The sequence below is a fragment of the Raphanus sativus genome, chromosome 4 (assembly GCF_000801105.2).
Source record: "Raphanus sativus cultivar WK10039 chromosome 4, ASM80110v3, whole genome shotgun sequence".
In the NCBI taxonomy this organism is placed as follows: Eukaryota; Viridiplantae; Streptophyta; class Magnoliopsida; order Brassicales; family Brassicaceae; genus Raphanus; species Raphanus sativus.
The window spans coordinates 30,089,381-30,109,609 of record NC_079514.1 but is presented as its reverse complement, the minus strand read 5'-3'; the positions used below and the strand labels follow the sequence as shown (position 1 = coordinate 30,109,609).

Genomic DNA, 20,229 nt, shown 5'->3' with positions numbered 1-20,229 from the left:
TAGGTTCAAATCCTATTGGACGCAATATCAATATAGATATAAATATATTGATATTTATCTATTATTTCCATTTCTATATATTAGAAGAATATTTATATTCTGTTTAGAAAAAATATAAAAAATAAATATAATAAGAAATAAATTCTGAATGCTTTAAGATTTAATATTAAACATATACAGATATTAGTTCTATACTTATATATATACTTAACTTAAATATACTTCTATTTTTTATAATTTCTCCTGAAGTAGAAAACGTTCCAGTTGCTCTTTAATACCTTCTTTCAAAAAGCTTTCTGCTTCAGCGGTTAATGTCTTGGTAGAGGCTATTATTTCTGAAATTGTCAAAAATACCACTTTCATGATACCACTTTTCAATTATACACTAACCAACTATACCACCAGATTTTTAATGATCAAAATACCATTATACCCTTAAATAACTAAACCTAACAAAATTTGACGAAGACTACGACTTCATCTTCTTCCTTTCAAACTCCTCCATTGATGCAATCACCGAGCTTCATCTGCGACCATGACCGTTATACATATCTGAGCTCTGGTCGTGTCCTCCGTTCATCCGCCGTAACCACCGCGCCATCTCCTCAGTCCAAGCCGCGTCGTCGTTTTGAGAGCTCACATCGAGCAGTACAGATTCGTCAAGTGAACGGTACAGAAGGCTCGGGTTGAAAGGTTGATGATTGGTGGCCGAGAGCATCAGATTGAGAGGCTCAGGCTTTGTTTCTCGATCGATCTGAGCTCGTCGGGTCGTGAACTGGAGGGCCGGTGTCGTGGGCAACGGATCGAGCAGTCTGCATTCTCAAAGTGGTCACTTTGCTCAGTTCAGTCTAGAACAGAAAGCTATGACATCGAGGTGAATGGATCGAGAAGTCTTTAATTTTAACTTGATTTCTCATAATCAATTTGATTCTGGAAAGGGAGATGAAGTTTTTTGATGAAATTTTGCATTCTCAAATTTATAAGATCTTATAAATATTTATCCATGAAGAATGTTGTGTTTATGCTTAACGTTTTAATATTTTTTTACCCAACATGTGTGATTGTTTTGGTCTTATTGGAATGTTCAAAGAGGGTTTAAGAGTTTCTGACTAAGCAGTGAGGAATGGATTGAATATCGAAGAGAGCCATTGTGTTTCTGGTGGTGACAAAAAAACACCATATATTCTTATAAATGATTTATAGACCATTATAAAAAGTTTCTATATATTCATAAACACCAACATTTTGATACACAATATTGAAATAATAAAACTAAAGAACACGTACATGCTTTGTAAAGAGATGATGATACGTGGCAGATTCTGAAGCACATGCAGACAGCAAGCAAGGCTCCACCGCTTCAGATCCCACCGCCTTCAGCTCCACGAACGAGGAAATATATTTATAATTTTTTTTGGCATCATTTATAAGTTCTTATAAATCCTTGTAAAATGGTTTATACATCCTTTCTACGAGTTATATATATCATTTATAAGAGTTTATTTTATTTATATACACACACATATATATGTGTGTGTGTATATTATAAATTATTTATATACCCTTATAATAAAATTAAATTATTTATGAATGATTTATAAATCTTCATAAATAATTCATAAACATTTATAAACTCAATAACTCATGCCTACAACCTCTTGAAAGCTGTATCTGGGGGTTTTGAATATGGATCAACGTTATTTTTTATAAGCCTCTATAAAACCTTATAAGACTTCATAAAATAATTACCTTTTGATATTCTCCAAATCTTTATAAATGATTTTATAAATCTTTATAAATAACTTTAAATATTCTTATAAATTTAAAGAACATGTGCATGCTTTGTAAAAAGATGATTATACATGGCATTCTGAGGCACATGCGAACAGCAAGTAAGGCTCCACCGCTTCAGAAATTTTACATATCTTTATAAATTGTTTAATAATCTTTTATAAAGGTGTATAAACTTTATAAATTATTTTATAAGGCTTTCTAAATGGTTATAGACTCTTTTAGTTGATTTATAAACCTATAAAACTCTTAAAATACCCCTTATAAATTGAATACAAGCTTCTTAAAGTTTTTTATAAACCTCTATTAATAGTATACATACCCCTTATAAATTATTTATTAACTTATATATTATCTTATAAATTAATAGTATACATACCCCTTATAAATTATTTATTAACTTTCATAAATTTTTAAAAACATTTATAAATGGTTTATAGATTTTATAACTTGTTTTATATGCCTTTATTATTGGTTCTTACAAATAATTTTACATACCCTTATAAAAATTTGTAAAGAGATGATGATACGTGGCAGATTCTGAGGCACTTGCGGACAGCAAGCAAGGCTCCACCGCTTTTCAGAAATTTTATATACTCTTATTAATTGTTTAATAATATTTTATAATGTTGTATAAACTTTATAAATTATTTTTATAAATTATTAATAAATTATTATACAAACCATTATAAATTGTTTTATAATGCTTTCTAAATGGTTATAGATTCTTTTAGTTGATTTATAAACATGTACAACTCTTAAAATACCTTTTATAAATTGAATATAAACTTTCATAAAGTTTTTATAAACCCCTATTAATAGTATACGTACCCCTTATAAATTATTTATAAACTTTCATAACTTTTTTATAAACATTTATAAATGGTTTATAGATTTTATAACTTATTTTATATGCCTTTATTAATGGTTTATATTTTCTTACAAATAATTTTACATACTTTTATAAGGCTTTGTAAAGAGATGATGATATGTGACAGATTTTGAGGCACATGCGGACAAAAAGCAAGATACACCACTTCAAAAATTTTACATATACTTATAAATTGTTTTATAATCCTTTATAAGGGTGTATAAACTTTATAAACTATTTTTATAAATCCTTATAAATTATTTTTTTAGCAGGATAGATATTTTTCGAACAGCTCAAGAAGACCCTATAAACAGTTTTCATACATTTTATAAATTTTTATAAAACCTTTATAAATTTTAAAAGTAAATCCACAAATCCTTGTTCCCATTAGTTTGTTTCTTCATTTTATATCCTTGTTGAACTAATTTTACAACATTGTCAAAATCCATGTCATTAAGATCAAGATGTATTGGGGCCACCAAATGTTTGTATTCATCAGAAAATTCAAACATTGTATTAACCATAAGAGGTAACAAAGAATGAAGAACGTTTTATAAGTCTCTACAAGTCTCTAATTTATAAATTTATAAACCCTTTATAAAACTACATTTATAATCTCTTATAAAGCGCTTCACATTATTGACCAAGACACTGATTGGATAATTACTTTTGGTTGTCTAGTGGTTCTGTTACAGCTTCATAAATTCTCGGAGGTAATCTCAAAGATGTGCAAAACTCATTGCTATCTAACTGCAAAACGAGATAAAAAGATGAAGTTAACTTTTAGTAATGATCTAAATATAAACATCTCAAGACTGTAAATAATAGACACTACATCTCAACACTAGAAGTAATAGACACTACTTATCTATTGCTAAATCGTTCTTCTTTATAAAAGCTTATAAATCGTTGAGTTGTACTTTTAACAATATCCAGAAATCCAGATTTATAAGGGACTATAATTCTGTAAAAAATGCAGTGTTCGCTATTCCAAAATCTCAATCTCAACTTGAACTCCAAATCAACATTGTTTGCCTTTTGGATAAAAGCAAATTTATAAAAATCAAGGATGTTCATCACAGAAACTAGTTTTCTTAGATCTAACCATTCCAATTAGAAGTCTAAACCTATAGTCAACAAATTACAGAGATTAGAAACTTACAAATTGTGAATTTGGAGTCGACATTTCCGATGAATAGCTCGTCGGCTTAGGCGATCGTGTGAGAGAGAGAATCCGTGTGTTAGTTCGTCGGAGATCTCTCTCAACGGAACGACGACGACTTTCGATGACGACGACGACTCTCGATGATGATCCGTAGGAGAGAAACGATGGATCTCGACAGAGATAAGAAAGTCACGACAGAGAGAAAAGTACGATATCTTAGGGATAAGGTAGGGTTAATTTTGTCTTTTACACATTAATAAAAAATGTATTTGTGAAAATGTCCTTCTATTGATGGTATTGTTGAATTGTGGTACCCAACATAGTGTAGTTATGAAATTTCCTCATATTTTATGATCTGTCAAAAATTTCAAATAACAATAAATTGTATGTAGAATTATAAAAACACTAATTATTACTATGAAATAAGATAAAAAATTTTAAACACTACTTCAATTAATACAGAAGGGAGGGAGTAGTATAATCGTAGACAATACTAGGTTTTACTGATATAAAATAAAATAACAGCATAACACAATAGTAAATCAAGTAAAACCTTGTAAATTGAATGAATTAAAAACTCACCTGGAATTAAGGTAGCTCTACCTAAAGCTTCGCAGCTAGTCGGAAAAGTAGAGGGTCAGATCAAGAATGATGGAACAGTCAATTTTTCCTTTGACACTTAGCACCATCTACTTATGGTTTTGGAGAAACAACCCTACACTTATAGAGGGTGGCTGGTTGCTTTGGATAGATGGACCAACAGAGAAAGCCCGACCTTCTTGAGGCAGATCCCTTTCAAAGTTCGTATCCATAAGCTTCCTGATGTCTATAGGAGCCACAATATGGTGGAAGTATTTTGGCTCGAAGTTGGGACATGTTGAAGAGGTTACGAACGTGAAGCTCACTACTGTCAAAGAAGCTGAGTTACTGTCAAGGTCCACTTCGATGTTGATGACCAAATTACTTTGACGAGAGAGGTTGAGCTTATCAAGGGTAAACCTCCGGTGGAGCTTGACTTCCGTTATGAAAGTTTGCAGAAGTTTTGTCTTCTCTGTGGAAGTCTCAAACATTATTTCGATGTGTGTAGTGAATATCCGAAGATGCAACAACGTCAAATTTGAGCTTATGGATATTGGGACTATGCAACAGTTCAAGAGAGAAACGCTGCTATCAGTGAGTATATATTGATAAGGGAGATTGGAGAATCATATGGAACTGCCATTCCTATGCAAACAGAGCATGCTCCTATAGTAGCAGTAACGAGACAGAGGCCACAACAAAGGAATCAAGGCGTAGTCATCAGGAAAGATGAAATTGTCCAATACAAGCTCCCTCACAAGGAGAACCAGTTGCGGCTACTTCGAACCAAGGAACTAAGAGAAAAACTCCAGATGATAGGAAAGACTTAGCTTCAATATCAGCAAAACACATTGAGACAGAACAACCCAACTATGGTTTGGTGGTTTTCCTCAAACCACCTGGTCAACCATGAAGCGTTTGCAATGGAATTGTCAAGGTTTAGGAAGTCCCTTGACAATTCCACATCTAAAAGATATCAGGAAGACCCTTAATCCTGATATAATGTTTCTAGTTGGAACTAAGAACGTAAACAGTGTTGTACAGAGTCTAGCAAAAGACCTAGGATATAAGAATGTAGAAATAGTACCAGCTAGCGGAAGTAGTGGTGGGCGGCCATATTTTGGAATGACAAGGTTGAGTTATCTTTTTCGGGAACCTTTGACTTGTATTGTACTTATACGACTGTAGAAGATGGCACCAATACTTTTTGGTTGACCTATATTTATGGAAATGCTATTGTAAAAGATCGACAAAAGAAATGGTGTGATTTAATAGCATCAGAAAATGCAGGTTTTTTGCAGCATAAACCTCTAATGATGATTGGAGATTTTAATGATATAATAAAAAAAAAGAAGATAAGCAAGGGGGCATACCAAGGTCTGTAGCTTCTTGTTCTCTTTTCTCTTGTATGCTTACTGCACTAGGTGTTCTGAATTAAAGACACTAGGTGGAAAATTTACTTGGCTGGGGAAAAGATCAAAATATTCTATAATTTCTAGGATTGATAGAGCTGTAGCGAACTGCACAGGCTACTGTCTCACTCCTTCCTTGGATAGGGTCGGACCATAGGCCTATGCTGCTTAAAACAAGTGGAAGAAACTGGAAAAAAAATTTCTTTGTTTAGATATGATAGCAGGTGGAGGCTCTATCCCGGATTAAACCGAGCAGTGGAACAAGTTTGGAGCCAAGAAAGTACCAACATATCCAATGGGGATATTCATAGTATCATTCGTCAATGCCGAAAGGCGATATCCCAATGGAGGAGTAAGAAAAATATTAACTCGGGGAAAATCATTCAAGAGCTAAAGAAGGAAATACAAGGTGTATATGATTCTCTCATTATAGATTATTCATTGCTTACTGCTTTAAAGGTAAAATTGCAACTTCAATACAGGCTTGTAAAAGAATTTTGGAGAGCAAAAAGCCGAGTATTGTGGTTGCAAGCAGGAGACAAGAACACCAAGTACTTCCACAACAAAACAAGGCAAAGAAGACACCATAACAGGATATCAGTTATAAAGGATGATCAAGGGAAGTTACTGTCTAAAGCAGTAGATATTAAAAAACATATAGAAAATTATTTTTGTATGTTGTACAAGTTTAATGGGAGTTTATTAGATAAGGATTTGATGAAAGATATTCCTACACCAGTTTCTGATGATATGAACCGGGCACTTACTGCTCCAATAACTGAAAAGGAGGTGAGGGATGTTGTCTTCAAGATGGATCCCGAGAAGGCTCCAGGACCTGACGGAATGACTCCAAGTACTTACAGACAACATTGGGATGCAATCAAATCATGTCTCATTCTTTTATCAATCTTTTCTTTGAGCAAAATATATTGGATCCCAAGGTTAATCAAACCCATATATGTATGATACCAAAGATTGAGAACCCTACCACAATTAAGGACTACATGCCAATTAACTTAGCTAATGTTGCTTATAAAAACATATCTAAGATATTAGCTGAGAGGTTGAAACCATGGCTGAATGACATAATAACTGAAAACCAATCTGCTTTCATTACGGAAAGGCTCATCATGGACAATGTCCTCATTGCATATGAGTTAATGCACCTTTTGCATGCAAAAAATCGTAGCAATAAATTTATGGCTTTGAAGTTAGATATTGCTAAGGCTTTCGATCGGTAGAGTTGAGTGGAAATTTATAGATGCAGTGATGGAAAGGATGGGCTTCTGTCAACAATGGAGAACATGGATCACAAAGTGTATCACAACTGTAAAATATTCAGTATTAATCAATGGAGAGCCTACAAGAATCATAAAACCAACTTGAGCTTCGATAAGGTGATCCAATATCTCCCTATTTATACATAATATGTACTGAAGGCCTTTCCAGATTGATTAAACAGAATATTCAAAATCATAAGATACATGGTTTCTAGGAATCGAAGAGTGGTCCACCTATCTCTCATTTACTTTTTGCAGATGATGGTCTTCTGCAAAGCAACTGAAGAAGAAAGTCATAACCTTTTCGCGTATGCTCAGCATTTACCAAAAGACATCGGGGCAAGAGGTAAATTATGCAAAATCAGCCATTTCTTTTGGAAAATGTACACCTTCTATGATTCAATCAAGTATTTCTAAGATCTTTGGTATCACAAAATTGAAAGATTTGGTCGCTATTTTGGGCTTCCTGAACAAATAAGAAAGAAAAGAAAAGAAAAGAGGCATTCCATTTTATTGTCCATAGAATAAAAAATAAGTTAGATAGTTAGTATTTCAAATTCCTCTTTCCTGCTGGGAAGGAAGTGCTTCTAAAAGCGGTTATCACATCCTTACCATCATAAACTATGTCATGTTTTTTGTTGCCGAAAACATTAATACATGAAATTACAAAAGCGATGAGAAAATTTTGGTGGTCTGCATTTCAGGACAAGCACTCAATTCCGTAGATAGCTTGGAATAAAATTACGGCTTCCAAAAAAGATGGAGGACTAGGAATCAGAGATATGATGGCTTTCAATAAGGCGTTACTTGCAAAAAAAGCCCGGAGATTAGTCACTCGTTCTTTATCTTTGCTTGCACGTATATACAAGGCCAAATATTACAGGAAAATGAGTTTTATGGAAGCACGTACTTATCAAACTTCTAGCTTAGCATGGAGGAGTATCATCCAAACCCAGCCTTTGCTTAAAAGAGGAATGCATTGGGCAGTTGGAAACAGAGAACAAATCGGAGTTTGGAAGGACAGTTGGCTGCTGGGTGATTCAGGAGCGACTCCAACAGGACCGGGTATGCTTATCCATCCCAACCTCCGTGTTAAATATTTATTCTCCTCAGGAACATTCTCATAGAACCAACATCTTCTACATCAACTCTTTCAAATGGAGGATGTTCAACGGATAATGCATCTTCATCCAAGTATAACTGGTTCTCAAGACTTACTGTATTGGAAACTCAGCAAGACATGCTCATATATAGTTAAGCCCGACTACTATGTACAAAGGCAGATGAATGACGAGAATGCACAACAAAATCAGGTTCTACCTTCTCCTTTCTTGCAATTGCGAAATCAAATTAATTATTCATAAGCTATGGACACTAAAATTACCACCTAAGCTCAAAATCTTCTGGTGGAAGGTGCTCCACAATGGTTTGCCAGTTGCAGATAACTTACGGAAAAGAGGATGCAGAATTAATCATGAATGCCAACTATGTGGGGAAGGTATTGAATCAATATCTCACCTGATATATGAATGTCGTATATCCAAAGAAATATGACAGTTGGCTTGTTCAGATTTCTCCCAAAGCTTAGGCCCTGGCATTAATCTCTTGCACTTTTTTCCAAAACGTGATAAATGATAGTAAAGAGAGTCAGAGGGTAGTCTAGCTTGGTTCATAGGGTGGAGAATATGGAAGATGGGGAATATGTTAGTATTTGATAATAACCGTAAACATATTGTACAGGTCATCAAAGCGGCTATCACGGATATGAATTTCTGGGAGGAAGCCATGCTTCAAGATGAATCTGTCATAAAAACTCATGTTAGAACCCAACCGCAATCCATCATTGATATCCTCCCACAAGAGTCAACGCTTTACTGCATTGCAGATGCTTCCTGGAAGTCTGTAAATGAAACAGCAGGAATAGGGTGGTCATTATACAGTCGACAAAGCACTCTCATTATGCAGGGAAGCTCAGCAATTGAACCAACAAATTCAGTATTTGAAGCCGAGGCAATGGAAATGTTGCTAGCTGTTCAACACTTGCATAGACTACACTACAAAGAAGTCTTAATTCTATGAGAGAATGCTCAACTATTTAAAAGTTTGGAGATTCACGCAAAGAACAAGAATGCTCCGTGCAATGAAGCTTCCATGGTGGTGCAAGATATTTTTGATCTTTCCAAGCTAAGCGCTTTCTCTTTTAAACATGTTCCTAGAAATCTAGTACATCATGTTGATTAGTTAGCAAAGAGAGCTAGGAAATCGAACCAACAATATGTAATAACTTGGCTCCCCACTTAAGCCATTGTATTGTTTTTCAAAATTGAATGAAATAAAGTTGTTGACAGAAAAAAACAGAAAATTTTCTTCGTGATTTGCCAAGCAAACAACAAAGCTCGGATTTGAACCGTCCCATGACAGACCCATGACACTAAACCTATATGGCAATGAAGATATGAGATGATGTTTTAGACATTATTATGGTTTTCAGCGGATTGCATTTCCCGTTGAAAATTAGTCATCGCTTTTTTCATAGATTCAGGATATTTTAGATTAATCAAAAATAGAAAAATGTTTTAAAGTAGAAATATAATATAAAAATAAAAGAAATGATTGTTGACCACATAAAGTATTGGTCATCATATTACTAACCATGCAAACTAAATTAATTTATACGTAGACTTGTATACGTAGCTACACAAATTATATGTTATGTGTGACAACATTTTTTAACTTAATGATGTTATATAGTTAATAATACAAATTTGATTTGGATGTCAGAGACCGCTTAAATCTCTCGTTTTATAAATTAAAATATCACATATCTGAAGGTAATCTAACATAAATTATATTTTAATCCGTGTTTTAAAGCGTAAGAATATTTTTAACAAAATCTAAATTAAAAAATCAATACTTTAATAAAATTTTGTTTAATATAAAGTTAATTAAAACAGTTAATTATTTTATTTATATTTTCTTAAACAAAAATTACGTTCAATTAAACTTAGTAAAACTTTCATAACAAATTCATATTCATAGAATATGTTATTCCTAAAAGAATAAAATTAATAATTATATACGCAAGATTATGTTTAGTTTAAGTTGACATCAAATATGTTTTAAACAAATAAAATGTTAAAGTCAATAAATTGACGTCAAATAAGTTTTATAATTAAATATCAAATAAATATAGATCACACAATTAATCAAACAAACTAAATAAATTTTATCAAAATTCATAACAAAACATGTAAAAATAATTGGAAAAAAATAAAATTAAATAATATCTTATATAACTTTCATATTTAACAAAAACAATATAGTTATATAGTTTTAAAATAAAGTAAAATAAAAATGTTAAAACACTACTTATCATAAATGTTAAAACAAATTGATTTTGTAAATTTGATTTTGTTAAAAATATTCTCACGCTTTTAAAAACCGGATTAAAATTTAATTTTAATTAAAATACGGTCGGATTAATCATACTTTAATTGATAAAACATATTAAAAGGTCTCTCATATCCATATCAGTTTTGGATGAATAAAATAACTTGTTGATGTTAATTACATAACATCATTAAGTTGAGAGATGTTGTCAAGCATAAAATATATTTCGTCTAACTGGATGTATATCAATTTAGTTTGAATGGTTATCCATGGGATGGTCAAGACTTCATGTAGTCAACAACCATTTTTCCAATTATATATATCTAGAAATGAGATTGTACTCTGTGAATTCATATTATTTAATTGGTAAAATAATTCAGTGATATAAAAGAGAAACATATTTCCTTTAAAAAATAATAAATAAATAAAATAAACAACTTAATATTACTAAAATAAATGTAACATGAACAAAACTATAAAATTATTGCTAAAATTTGTAATACTCGTTGATCTATACTATTATTTATGAAGTGATTCTACTTATTTGTCAGCTTTTCTATAGAATTAGATGATTTTGATTATTTGTCATTGTATTTATCATATAATAAAATGACGTTATATTTATCATTTAATACAAATTTAAAACTTTCATTTACGTTATATTTTGAATATTTTAAAACAACGTTAAATTATTAAAACTGTTTAATTTTCACATTAAAATTTGTTATTAATGATTTATTTTTCTGCTATAATAATATATAAATAATAATAAAATCATATGAACATGAATTTTGAAAAATCTTCTATTCAATTCTGAGGATTCTAAAGGAGTACGAAGTGATATCGGGTCAGAAAATAAATTTTGAAAAATCATTGATTCAATTCGATCACAAGATTGAAGAATCCATAAGACAGGAACTACGGAGTATTTTAGAGATACATAATCTAGGCATAATGAGATCATAATTTATCTGCTGATCCGATATCACTTTGTACTCCTTTAGAATCCTTAGAATTGAATTGAAGATTTTTCAAAATTCATGTTCATATGATTTTATTATTATTTATATATTGTTATAACAAAAAAATCATTACTAACAAATTTTAATGTAAGAATATTAACAGTTTGAATAATTTAATGTCGTTTTAAAAAAATTAAAATATAACGTATAAGAAAATTTTAAAATTTTGACTATATGGTAAATATAATTGATTAATTTTTTTTAATAATATTAAATTAAACAAAAATGATGAAAGATACAATAATTTTTATCGAAATTTTATTATTAAAAACTACTAATTGTCATATATTGTTAATCATATTAGATAATTTGTACTTTTTATCTAAGAAAAGAAGAATGAAAAATATTATTTGCACGCTACTAGTTAATTTGATAGTTAGTTTTGATAAAAATATAATTTATATTTAGATCGAAACAATCTATTTTTTTTTTATGAATCGTAAGAAAAATTCTATTAACGACATTTGGATAGTTGACAAAAAAAAAAAGACATCTGGATATCTCAAACTGTAAGAATGATTCTCAATTTGTTTTTCTCCAGTAGAAAAACGAACCAAACCGAAGCAAAGGAGGATAAGAGTAAGGGTAGTATCGTCGTTTTACAGTCGAAAGCCCAAAACCCTTTCTTCCGTCTTCTCTCACCTGCATCGCTTTCTTCTGCATTTTCCCTTTAAGCGATTCTCGCCGGAGAGCTCCCGTCGACCTGTGTAAGTCCGAGATCTCCTCTCACCCAAAAATCTTAGTTTCTTATACATAGCAATTTTATTAGGTTTATCACACGAATCATTTGGAACAATTACCAGATTTTTGGTAGAAAACAAATCATCATCTTCAGATCTTCGATTCACGATGATTTGTTATTAATGGTTTTTATTTAGGTTTGAGAAGAGGATGTTGAAGTTCCTATCAAAAGTAAAGATTGAGTTCAACACATTAGATCCAAGACTCGCCTCTTGCGTCGAGTTCTTGGCTCAGTGCAACGCGAGGAAGGCCAAAGAGTCGAACCCTAACTGTCAGGTTCTGGTGAAACGCAGAACAGACGATCAGCCACCGCAGATCAGCGTCACGTTCGTTAACGGTGTTGAGGAAGCTTTCGATGCGGCGGCCACGTCAGCTCAGTCCATCAGGAAGATGATTCTTGACAAAGGGCAGTATCTTGAGACAGAGCAGATGTTCCGTGAAGCCGGGGAGCAGTGGCCTGTCATCATCCCTGAGGAAGAGATTCACCAAGAAGCTCCTGGTGTCAAGGTCCGTTTTGTGTTTGGATTTACATGTCTGTGTACTGAGTTCACTGACCTTTATGTGTTTTGGTTTGGTTGTTTTTTTGCAGCCGAGGAAAGCAGAAGACAAGAAGCAATGATGCTCTCGCTTGATTTGGGTTTACTCTTGTTGTTCTGTTGGCATGTCTAGCTTTGGGAATGTATAACTCTTGATTGGGATAGATACATCTGTATTGTTTCTTTCTTTATGTGAACCTGAAATGTATGAACTTTTTGATCAGAAGCCATGAAGTTTATAATTCATGTCTTTCTTTTCTCAATAAGAGGCTGGTGAGGCTTTGTTTTACAAGAAGATGAGCCAACATACTGGTGCTTCTAGGAATAAACTTAAAGCACATAGAAGTATGCAGACAAGGCTTTGAAAAACCGTAGATGTCCTTGTGATACTTTAGATATTTTGCATCCGATCTGATACATATATTGTTTTAGCGTTGTTCTTGAGCTTAAAAGCGAGAATTCATGTTTGTCAAGTTAATTATCTGATACATATATTGTTTTAATGGAGATTTTGCTTTAATGGAGACTTTTTTATCTGATACATATATTGTTTTAATGGAGATTTTGCTAGTTAATTATGCACTTTGAATAAACTAGTTTGCTGGTCAAGAGCATGTGGATTCAATGTGTAAAAGCATCTCGAACTTTTTGTTTTTCTTCAAAAACAGGGGATGTAGAAACTAGAATTGAGTTTTGTTCCAATGTATACATACATCTATTAATTTAACTCTTTCATTATTTAATAGCAACTTAAACGGATGCTTTAAAACTGTACTCAGTACTAAACCTAGGGTACTGGATCAGAGGAAAAAAAAAAGCATTTTTATTAGTAAATCTCAAATCAACACTCTGCTTCGAGTTTTGGCAACGATAATAGTAATACATAACTTAAGCAAACAGCAAATGAGTTTCTTCACATGTATATTTTTTACAGACAAAACCTCTATTGAGAAAACGTATGTGCATAAATAATACCAAACCAGTATTGGCCCCTCTCACTCATTCATTACCTCTCTTCTCTTGCCGGAGCATTAGGATTCCCCATCATATCCATCATCATTTTCTCAGGTGAATCTTCCCAATTCGTAAACGTCTTCAAATCAATCTGCAGATACATTCAAACAACTTGTCAAACTTGCAAGTCCTTTGCAGCATTTGCATAACAGATCTTATTGCTCTTTTCTTTACCTTTCGACGTTGGTCGGTGAAAAGCTCTTCTCTTTTCTTGTATGCTTCTTGAACTTCCTTAGCTGCTTTTCCACCTAATGCCCATGCTTCAACATCTGACACCAAAGCCTCTACTGGTAAATAACCCTGCAGCGGCAAATAACGTACAACAACACATGTTATTAAAGATCCAAGACCACAGAACTTGAAACACACATATATATATAGACCAGCACTTGTGTGTTACCTGGTTTGGGAAGAGGGAGCCAGGCTGGTAAGTTTTATCAACTGCATGATGACGGATTGTGATCTTAGCAAAGTCTTCGTCTATGAAAATTCTCTCGTTTCCTTGTGTTCCCCCAAAACCAATTCCAACAGGTTTTGGGTTTGCATCATAGACTCTACCAGAGGGATGAAGATGGCTATATGCAAAGTTTTTCTCTTTCCCTGAAGTTGAACACAAAACCATTAAAGACTATACTAATGCAAAACAACTGATCACGCGGATGAGTTTTTTTTTTAAATCTGTGCAGTAGTACCTGAAGATGAGAATGCGTGAAAGACAGGACTAATGGAGAACAAGTTCCCAGAGCTTCCGTAAAATGTATCTCTGTTCTCAAAACCCTGCTGCAGGATTGCACCAATGACCCACTTCCTCTCGCTTGAGGTACCCTCATGATCAACTCCTCCACTTGCAGAAACTATCAATAGTATCGGAGCATGATACCCTTGAACGTTGTCCCACAATCGATTCATGCCTTTCCCATGATGGTATGAGCTGAAAGACAGATGAACATAGAACACCACCTTAAGACTTAAGTACACAATAGAGAGACAAGACTCTCACAGAAGCATGACAGTGGGATTACCGGTAAAGAAGATTTTCATTGGTTTCATCGCTATTGCAGGGAAAGCATGAGCTCAAGATCTCCTCACTTAACGTGTTCTTGGACGTCAAAGAAATCGCCCATGCCCTTCCACATGTGAGAAGAGTGTTTTCACATGACTTGGACGCAGAATCATCTCCAGTGGCAGACTTCGAAGGCCCAGATCCATCCTGTAAATCCACTTTTAGCAAACACCTTATGGTTAAATGAGAAGCAACAAGTAAAGAAAAGAATACCTCTGCATTTAAACAATGTTGAAGTCTCGCGTTGCAGAAGTGAGAAAGACACTCAGTGAGGCTTGGAATCGTCGTCAAAGCCCACGTCAGCAACTTCCCGACAGGAAGCTCGAGTTCCAAACCGAAAACATTAGAATCCCAGACATCCAAACTAGCTCCAGATTCAGTGCAAGACACAAGCGCTGACATAACCAAGTGACTAATATCAGGAAGAAACAAGTCGGTGGTGGATCTACTGCTTCGACCATCCCACGACATTGTCCAACACATCCACAGAAACATAACCAACTCTACAGTCGAAATCGACCCGTTGATCTTACAATCAGCTTCGTCAGATTCGAACTCAAGCTTTGAGGAAAAGCCAGCGTTTTTAGCAGTCAGATGAAACACTCTAAGCAAAGTGTTGTAAGACATGGAGGCAGACATTCTTCCGCAGCATTTGACATAACCTCTAGCAAACTCGACCCAACTCAAACCTCCTCCTTTATCAGGGAGGAAGAACAAATCTACTAAAGATGGTCCTAAATGCTCCAACAAACTCGGAAACGAATCTGGAACTGTCTGCTCTCCTTCACAAGTAGTTGTCTTGAAGCTCAAGGTGAAGCTTTTCTACAATACGAAACAAAACAAAAAAAAAAAACTTGATGAAATTCATCATAAAGCTTAAGCAGAGATCTACAGTACGATCTCAGTCTCAAAACCCTAATTTCATGATCCGATCAAAACCCTAATTCACGATCCAATTTCGACGTTTCGTGAGATCAAAATCCCAAAAATTAGAATCGAGATTCTCTAAGGAACAATCAAAAACCCTAATCGGAAATCGTGAGTTATTTACCTTGAATGATTGGAACGAAACGGTGTTGGTCTGAGCATCGGCGAGCTTGGAAAAAGATCGTTGAAGAAGAGGAAGGGCGCCGGTGGAAGCAGCAAGGCTTTCGATTTCTCGCTTCTCGGATAACTCTTTACTATCTGTAGAGGACGAAGCACCCATTGGTAGTGTGAGAAGAGAGAGGAAATTCAAACGGAGGTTTCAGAGGATATGAATGATGGAAGAGATGGTGTGTCCATGTTTGATCTTATTTGAGATACTTTTGAACAGTTGCTTGGCTCTTTCTCTCACGAATCGCCACATAATGGGATTTTGACCCGGTTCCGGTTATTGATAAATTAGATCCGGATTGTTTTATTCGATTTGTTTTGTTCAGGTCATAGGACTCGCACTTGTTTTGATTTTAAGTTAACAAATACGACTTGTGTAAGCTGTAAGCACATGATGGTCTTTTAAAGAATTTTACACTTATATTTAAGGGGAAATTTTATAAATACACTTTTGATGATACCACTAATCAACTATACCAGACTTGGTGATTGTTTTCTTTCTCAAGGGGGTCCCTTAGTCAAATAAAAAAATTGCAAATAAAAATGTTGATTTTTGGGGTAAAAAACAAGGCATAAATATTCTCTGTCCAAAAACGTGCAAGGAAGAAAACCCTAGCCGCTCCTAAGGTGATCTCAATGGCGATCTGAAGATCCCGGCGTCCTGAAGCAGATCCAGCACCCCGACGGTGCCCGTGCCTGTCTCCTCATCGCCAGGGAGGGTTCCGATCACTCTCTCCGACCCCTCGGCTTCGCTGTCTCTCGGACGATCAGTTGCGTACCCATCAAGCTATAACCTTATAGTTTGATCTGCAGTACGTGTTCCTACATTGAAGCTTCCTTTGAAACTTCGATAGTCTCATCATCAATACGTCCTTTGACGATTGATAATCTCACAACAAGACCTGTTCCCGCACGATCTGATTGCTCTGTACGGGTTCTGCTAGGAAGCTTCACGGTTCATTCTGTTTTGCTTAAGCTCGGTTCATAATCTCTGTTTCCTTTGAAAAGAGATTGCTACGGCGGAACGACGACTTCTCTGTTACAATAATAGACTGTGATTCTAATCTCCGATTATATGGGATCATATGCTCGGTTCAAATCTGCCCATACGGCGGATATCAAGGGCAAAGGAATTTCATATGAAGATGATGATGCTCCGATTCAACTAACGGAACAGGATGAAGCATTTGTTATCAAAGAGTATCGTATGTCTCTTATTGGGAAAGTCTTAAATCCCAAAAAACAAGATGTCGAGAAGCTTCTACAGAAGATGCCTCAACAATGGGGACTTCAGGATAAGATTACTGCCAATGACTTGGGAAATGGCAAGTTCCTTTTCAATTTCACCTGTGAAGATGATCTTAACTTCGTGCTTCGACAGGGGCCATTTCACTATAACTACTGCATGTTCGTGTTGGTACGATGGGAGCCTATTGTCCACGATGACTACCCTTGGATTGTTCCTTTTTGGGTTAGGATTATCGGCATTCCGCTACATCTCTGGACGGACAGGAACCTGAGGAATATAGGAGGAAGACTTGGCCATGTTGATACAATTGACCTTTATGGGGGGAGGTTATTGATAGATATTGACTCAAGACGTCCGTTAAAGTTCTCAAGAAAGGCAGAAAATGCAGAAGGAGAGGAAGTTACCATTGAGTTCAAGTACGAGATGCTGTTCAAGCATTGCACAGAATGTGGTTTCATGACACATGAGAAGGCTCAATGTCCGACTAAGGAGGTAGATCAATCACTCAGTAACCGTGGTGATGTGTTTACTCGAGTTCAATTGCCTGCTGATCAACGAATCACTCAGCCTTTGCTGGGGAATGCAAGGAATAATGATTATCACTTTTCTTATCAACCACTACTGGGAAATCAACAATCGAACACTGATGTGAGGCAGTTTTCGCGAATCCATGATCGGATTCAACGACCATACTCCTACGCTGCGGAGAGTGACCGATATCAGCCTGCTAATGTGGAGAAAAAACGCGGATATGGAGCTAATCAGAGCTCGCATAGAGACCGAATCATCAGGGGAAGAGATGAACGGAAGGAGAGTCATATCAACTACTCTCGCCATGGGGGTAGACCGTATGACCGCAAACCGGAAGGCGTCTGGCGGGAAAAGAAAAACAGGCCTCTACATATGGGAGATAAGAAGAACATGATGCCAGGCGCAAAAGAGGTTGTTCCCTATGAACAATCAGAGACTTCAAGAGCTGATGAAAGACGCCCCAAGTTTAATAAGAGCAAGGACAAGAGACCCATCAATGATCAGAGGAGGGAGGAGGAACCTAAGCCCAAACGCCTAGCGAGTACTATTGTTACGCCAACAGCTACTTCTACTGATCAACTAGCTAATGTTACGATTAGAAGCCTTGCTCGGACTTTAACATTCTCACCAGCTAGTCTTCAGGTGGAGCTTAATGGGTTAGAGAATAATCAAATCATCGGGGCACTAGAGGATATGGAGATTGTTGAGCAGCAGGATGATGGTACGATGGAGTGTGAGATTCAAGATGATGATCTATTGGGGGATGAGCTCATGGCAATAGAGGCGACGGAGACAAACCCGAGGACAGAGGCAAACTCGCGAATCGAAGCTTCTCGTGCCAAGGAGGTCATGAAAACGAACCGAAGTGCCAAGAGTTCTAATCGGCCGAATGCTCCTTTGGGTATTCTGAACAAGAAAGCTGCCTTCCTACGCAGAGGATCCCCGCGTGCACGCTCCAGTAAACCTGCTGTCCATAAGGCAACATATCAGGATAATAAACATCGACATTATTCTAAGTCTGGCAGAAGCAATTCGAGACACAATGATGGTTTGGTGGGTTCCAAAAACTCACCAAAACATTATCAATGAAGACAATCAGTTGGAACTGTCGAGGGATAGGGAACGACCTCACAGTTTGACGCCTTACGGAGATGTGTCAGAAGCATCGCCCAGGACTTGTGTTCCTTTCTGAAACAAAGAACAGAAGGCTGCTGTTGCAGAACATTCAGGCCGACTTAGGATTTGATCGTTTGTTTACCGTTGAGCCACTTGGTCTCAGTGGAGGTTTAGCTCTTTTATTTATGGATGAATTTCAAGTTAATGTTTTATTTTCAAATAACAGAATGATTGACATTGAGGCAGTCATTGATGGAATAAAAGTCTTTATGACGTTTGTTTATGGAGATCCTGTATTAGAACGAAGAGAACAAGTTTGGGAACGTCTTACGCGTTTCGCAACAACGAGAACTGGACCTTGGTTTATGATAGGTGATTTCAATGAAATTACAGGTCATAATGAAAAAGAAGGAGGTAGACAACGTACTGATAGCTCATTTTTACCTTTTAAACAAATGCTAAGTGATTGTGGGATGCTGGAATTTCCATATACTGGTGATATGCTATCATGGGTTGGTAAGAGAGCAGGGAGAGTAACTGTTAGATGTCGTCTTGACAGAGCAGTAGGAAACGCCGATTGGCATGAAAAGTTCCCTCATTCCAAGACTAAGTATATGAGGTTATGGGGTTCGGATCATCGTCCGATACTTGCTGACATTCTCAAAAAGCCATCCAGGAGATCAAGGAAATTTTAAGTTTGACAAAAGATGGTTGGATAATGAAGAACTAAGACAAGTTATTTTGGAGGGATGGAAATCGCCGGATCTTCCCCCCAATGCCACTATAATGGAACATATTTCCAGTTGTAGGAAAGCATTGAGTGAGTGGAGAAGACAAAACAACATTAAACTCTGCAAAACTGGTGGAAGAACTTAAAGAAAAAGTGGAAGGCTTATATGCAGATGATAATGCCACGACTGAGCAAATTGCAGCAGCGTTGAAGGAGCTTTCTGATGCTCTTAAGGCAGAAGAAATGTTCTGGAAACAAAAGAGTCGTGTATTTTGGCTAAGAGAAGGAGATCGCAATACGAAGTTTTTCCATGCCTTGACGAAACAAAGGAGAGCAAGGAACAAGATTACTCAGCTTGTAGATGAAAATGGAAATATTGTGGAGGATGAGGAAGGATTAGTAGCCATTGCTACTAGCTATTTTAGACAAATCTTTGAATCTTCTAATCCGCAGGATATTGAAGAAGCTCTATCTAAAGTTCCTACGACAATAACGGAGCCAATGAACGAAAATCTTACAGCACCGGTAACGGAATGGGAGATTAAATTAGCATTGTTTGCTATGCACCCTGAAAAAGCCCCAGGGCCAGATGGGATGACTGCGCTGTTCTACCAGAAGTTCTGGGATATAGTAAAGGATGACTT

General features: G+C 35.5%; 3 protein-coding genes across 3 annotated transcripts; 2 read left to right on the top strand and 1 right to left on the bottom strand.

Moving 5' to 3' along the window:
* The first annotated feature begins 12,064 nt into the window (after window positions 1–12,064).
* On the top strand, window positions 12,065–13,001 carry LOC108854936 (uncharacterized). Its single transcript, XM_018628612.2, has 3 exons — window positions 12,065–12,217; window positions 12,389–12,758; window positions 12,841–13,001. The coding sequence occupies exons 2-3, from the start codon at window positions 12,402–12,404 to the stop codon at window positions 12,868–12,870; spliced, it is 387 nt and encodes a 128-aa protein (XP_018484114.1). The 5' UTR covers window positions 12,065–12,217; window positions 12,389–12,401; the 3' UTR covers window positions 12,871–13,001.
* Window positions 13,002–13,593: 592 nt separating this feature from the next.
* LOC108854934 (uncharacterized) lies at window positions 13,594–16,187 on the bottom strand. Its single transcript, XM_057009043.1, has 7 exons — window positions 15,916–16,187; window positions 15,078–15,686; window positions 14,824–15,011; window positions 14,494–14,732; window positions 14,202–14,401; window positions 13,976–14,101; window positions 13,594–13,892 (listed from the first exon to the last, which is right to left on the bottom strand). The coding sequence occupies exons 1-7, from the start codon at window positions 16,069–16,071 to the stop codon at window positions 13,794–13,796; spliced, it is 1,617 nt and encodes a 538-aa protein (XP_056865023.1). The 5' UTR covers window positions 16,072–16,187; the 3' UTR covers window positions 13,594–13,793.
* Window positions 16,188–17,034: 847 nt separating this feature from the next.
* On the top strand, window positions 17,035–18,828 carry LOC108831938 (uncharacterized). Its single transcript, XM_057008190.1, has one exon. The coding sequence runs from the start codon at window positions 17,035–17,037 to the stop codon at window positions 18,826–18,828; it is 1,794 nt and encodes a 597-aa protein (XP_056864170.1).
* Window positions 18,829–20,229: the final 1,401 nt, after the last annotated feature.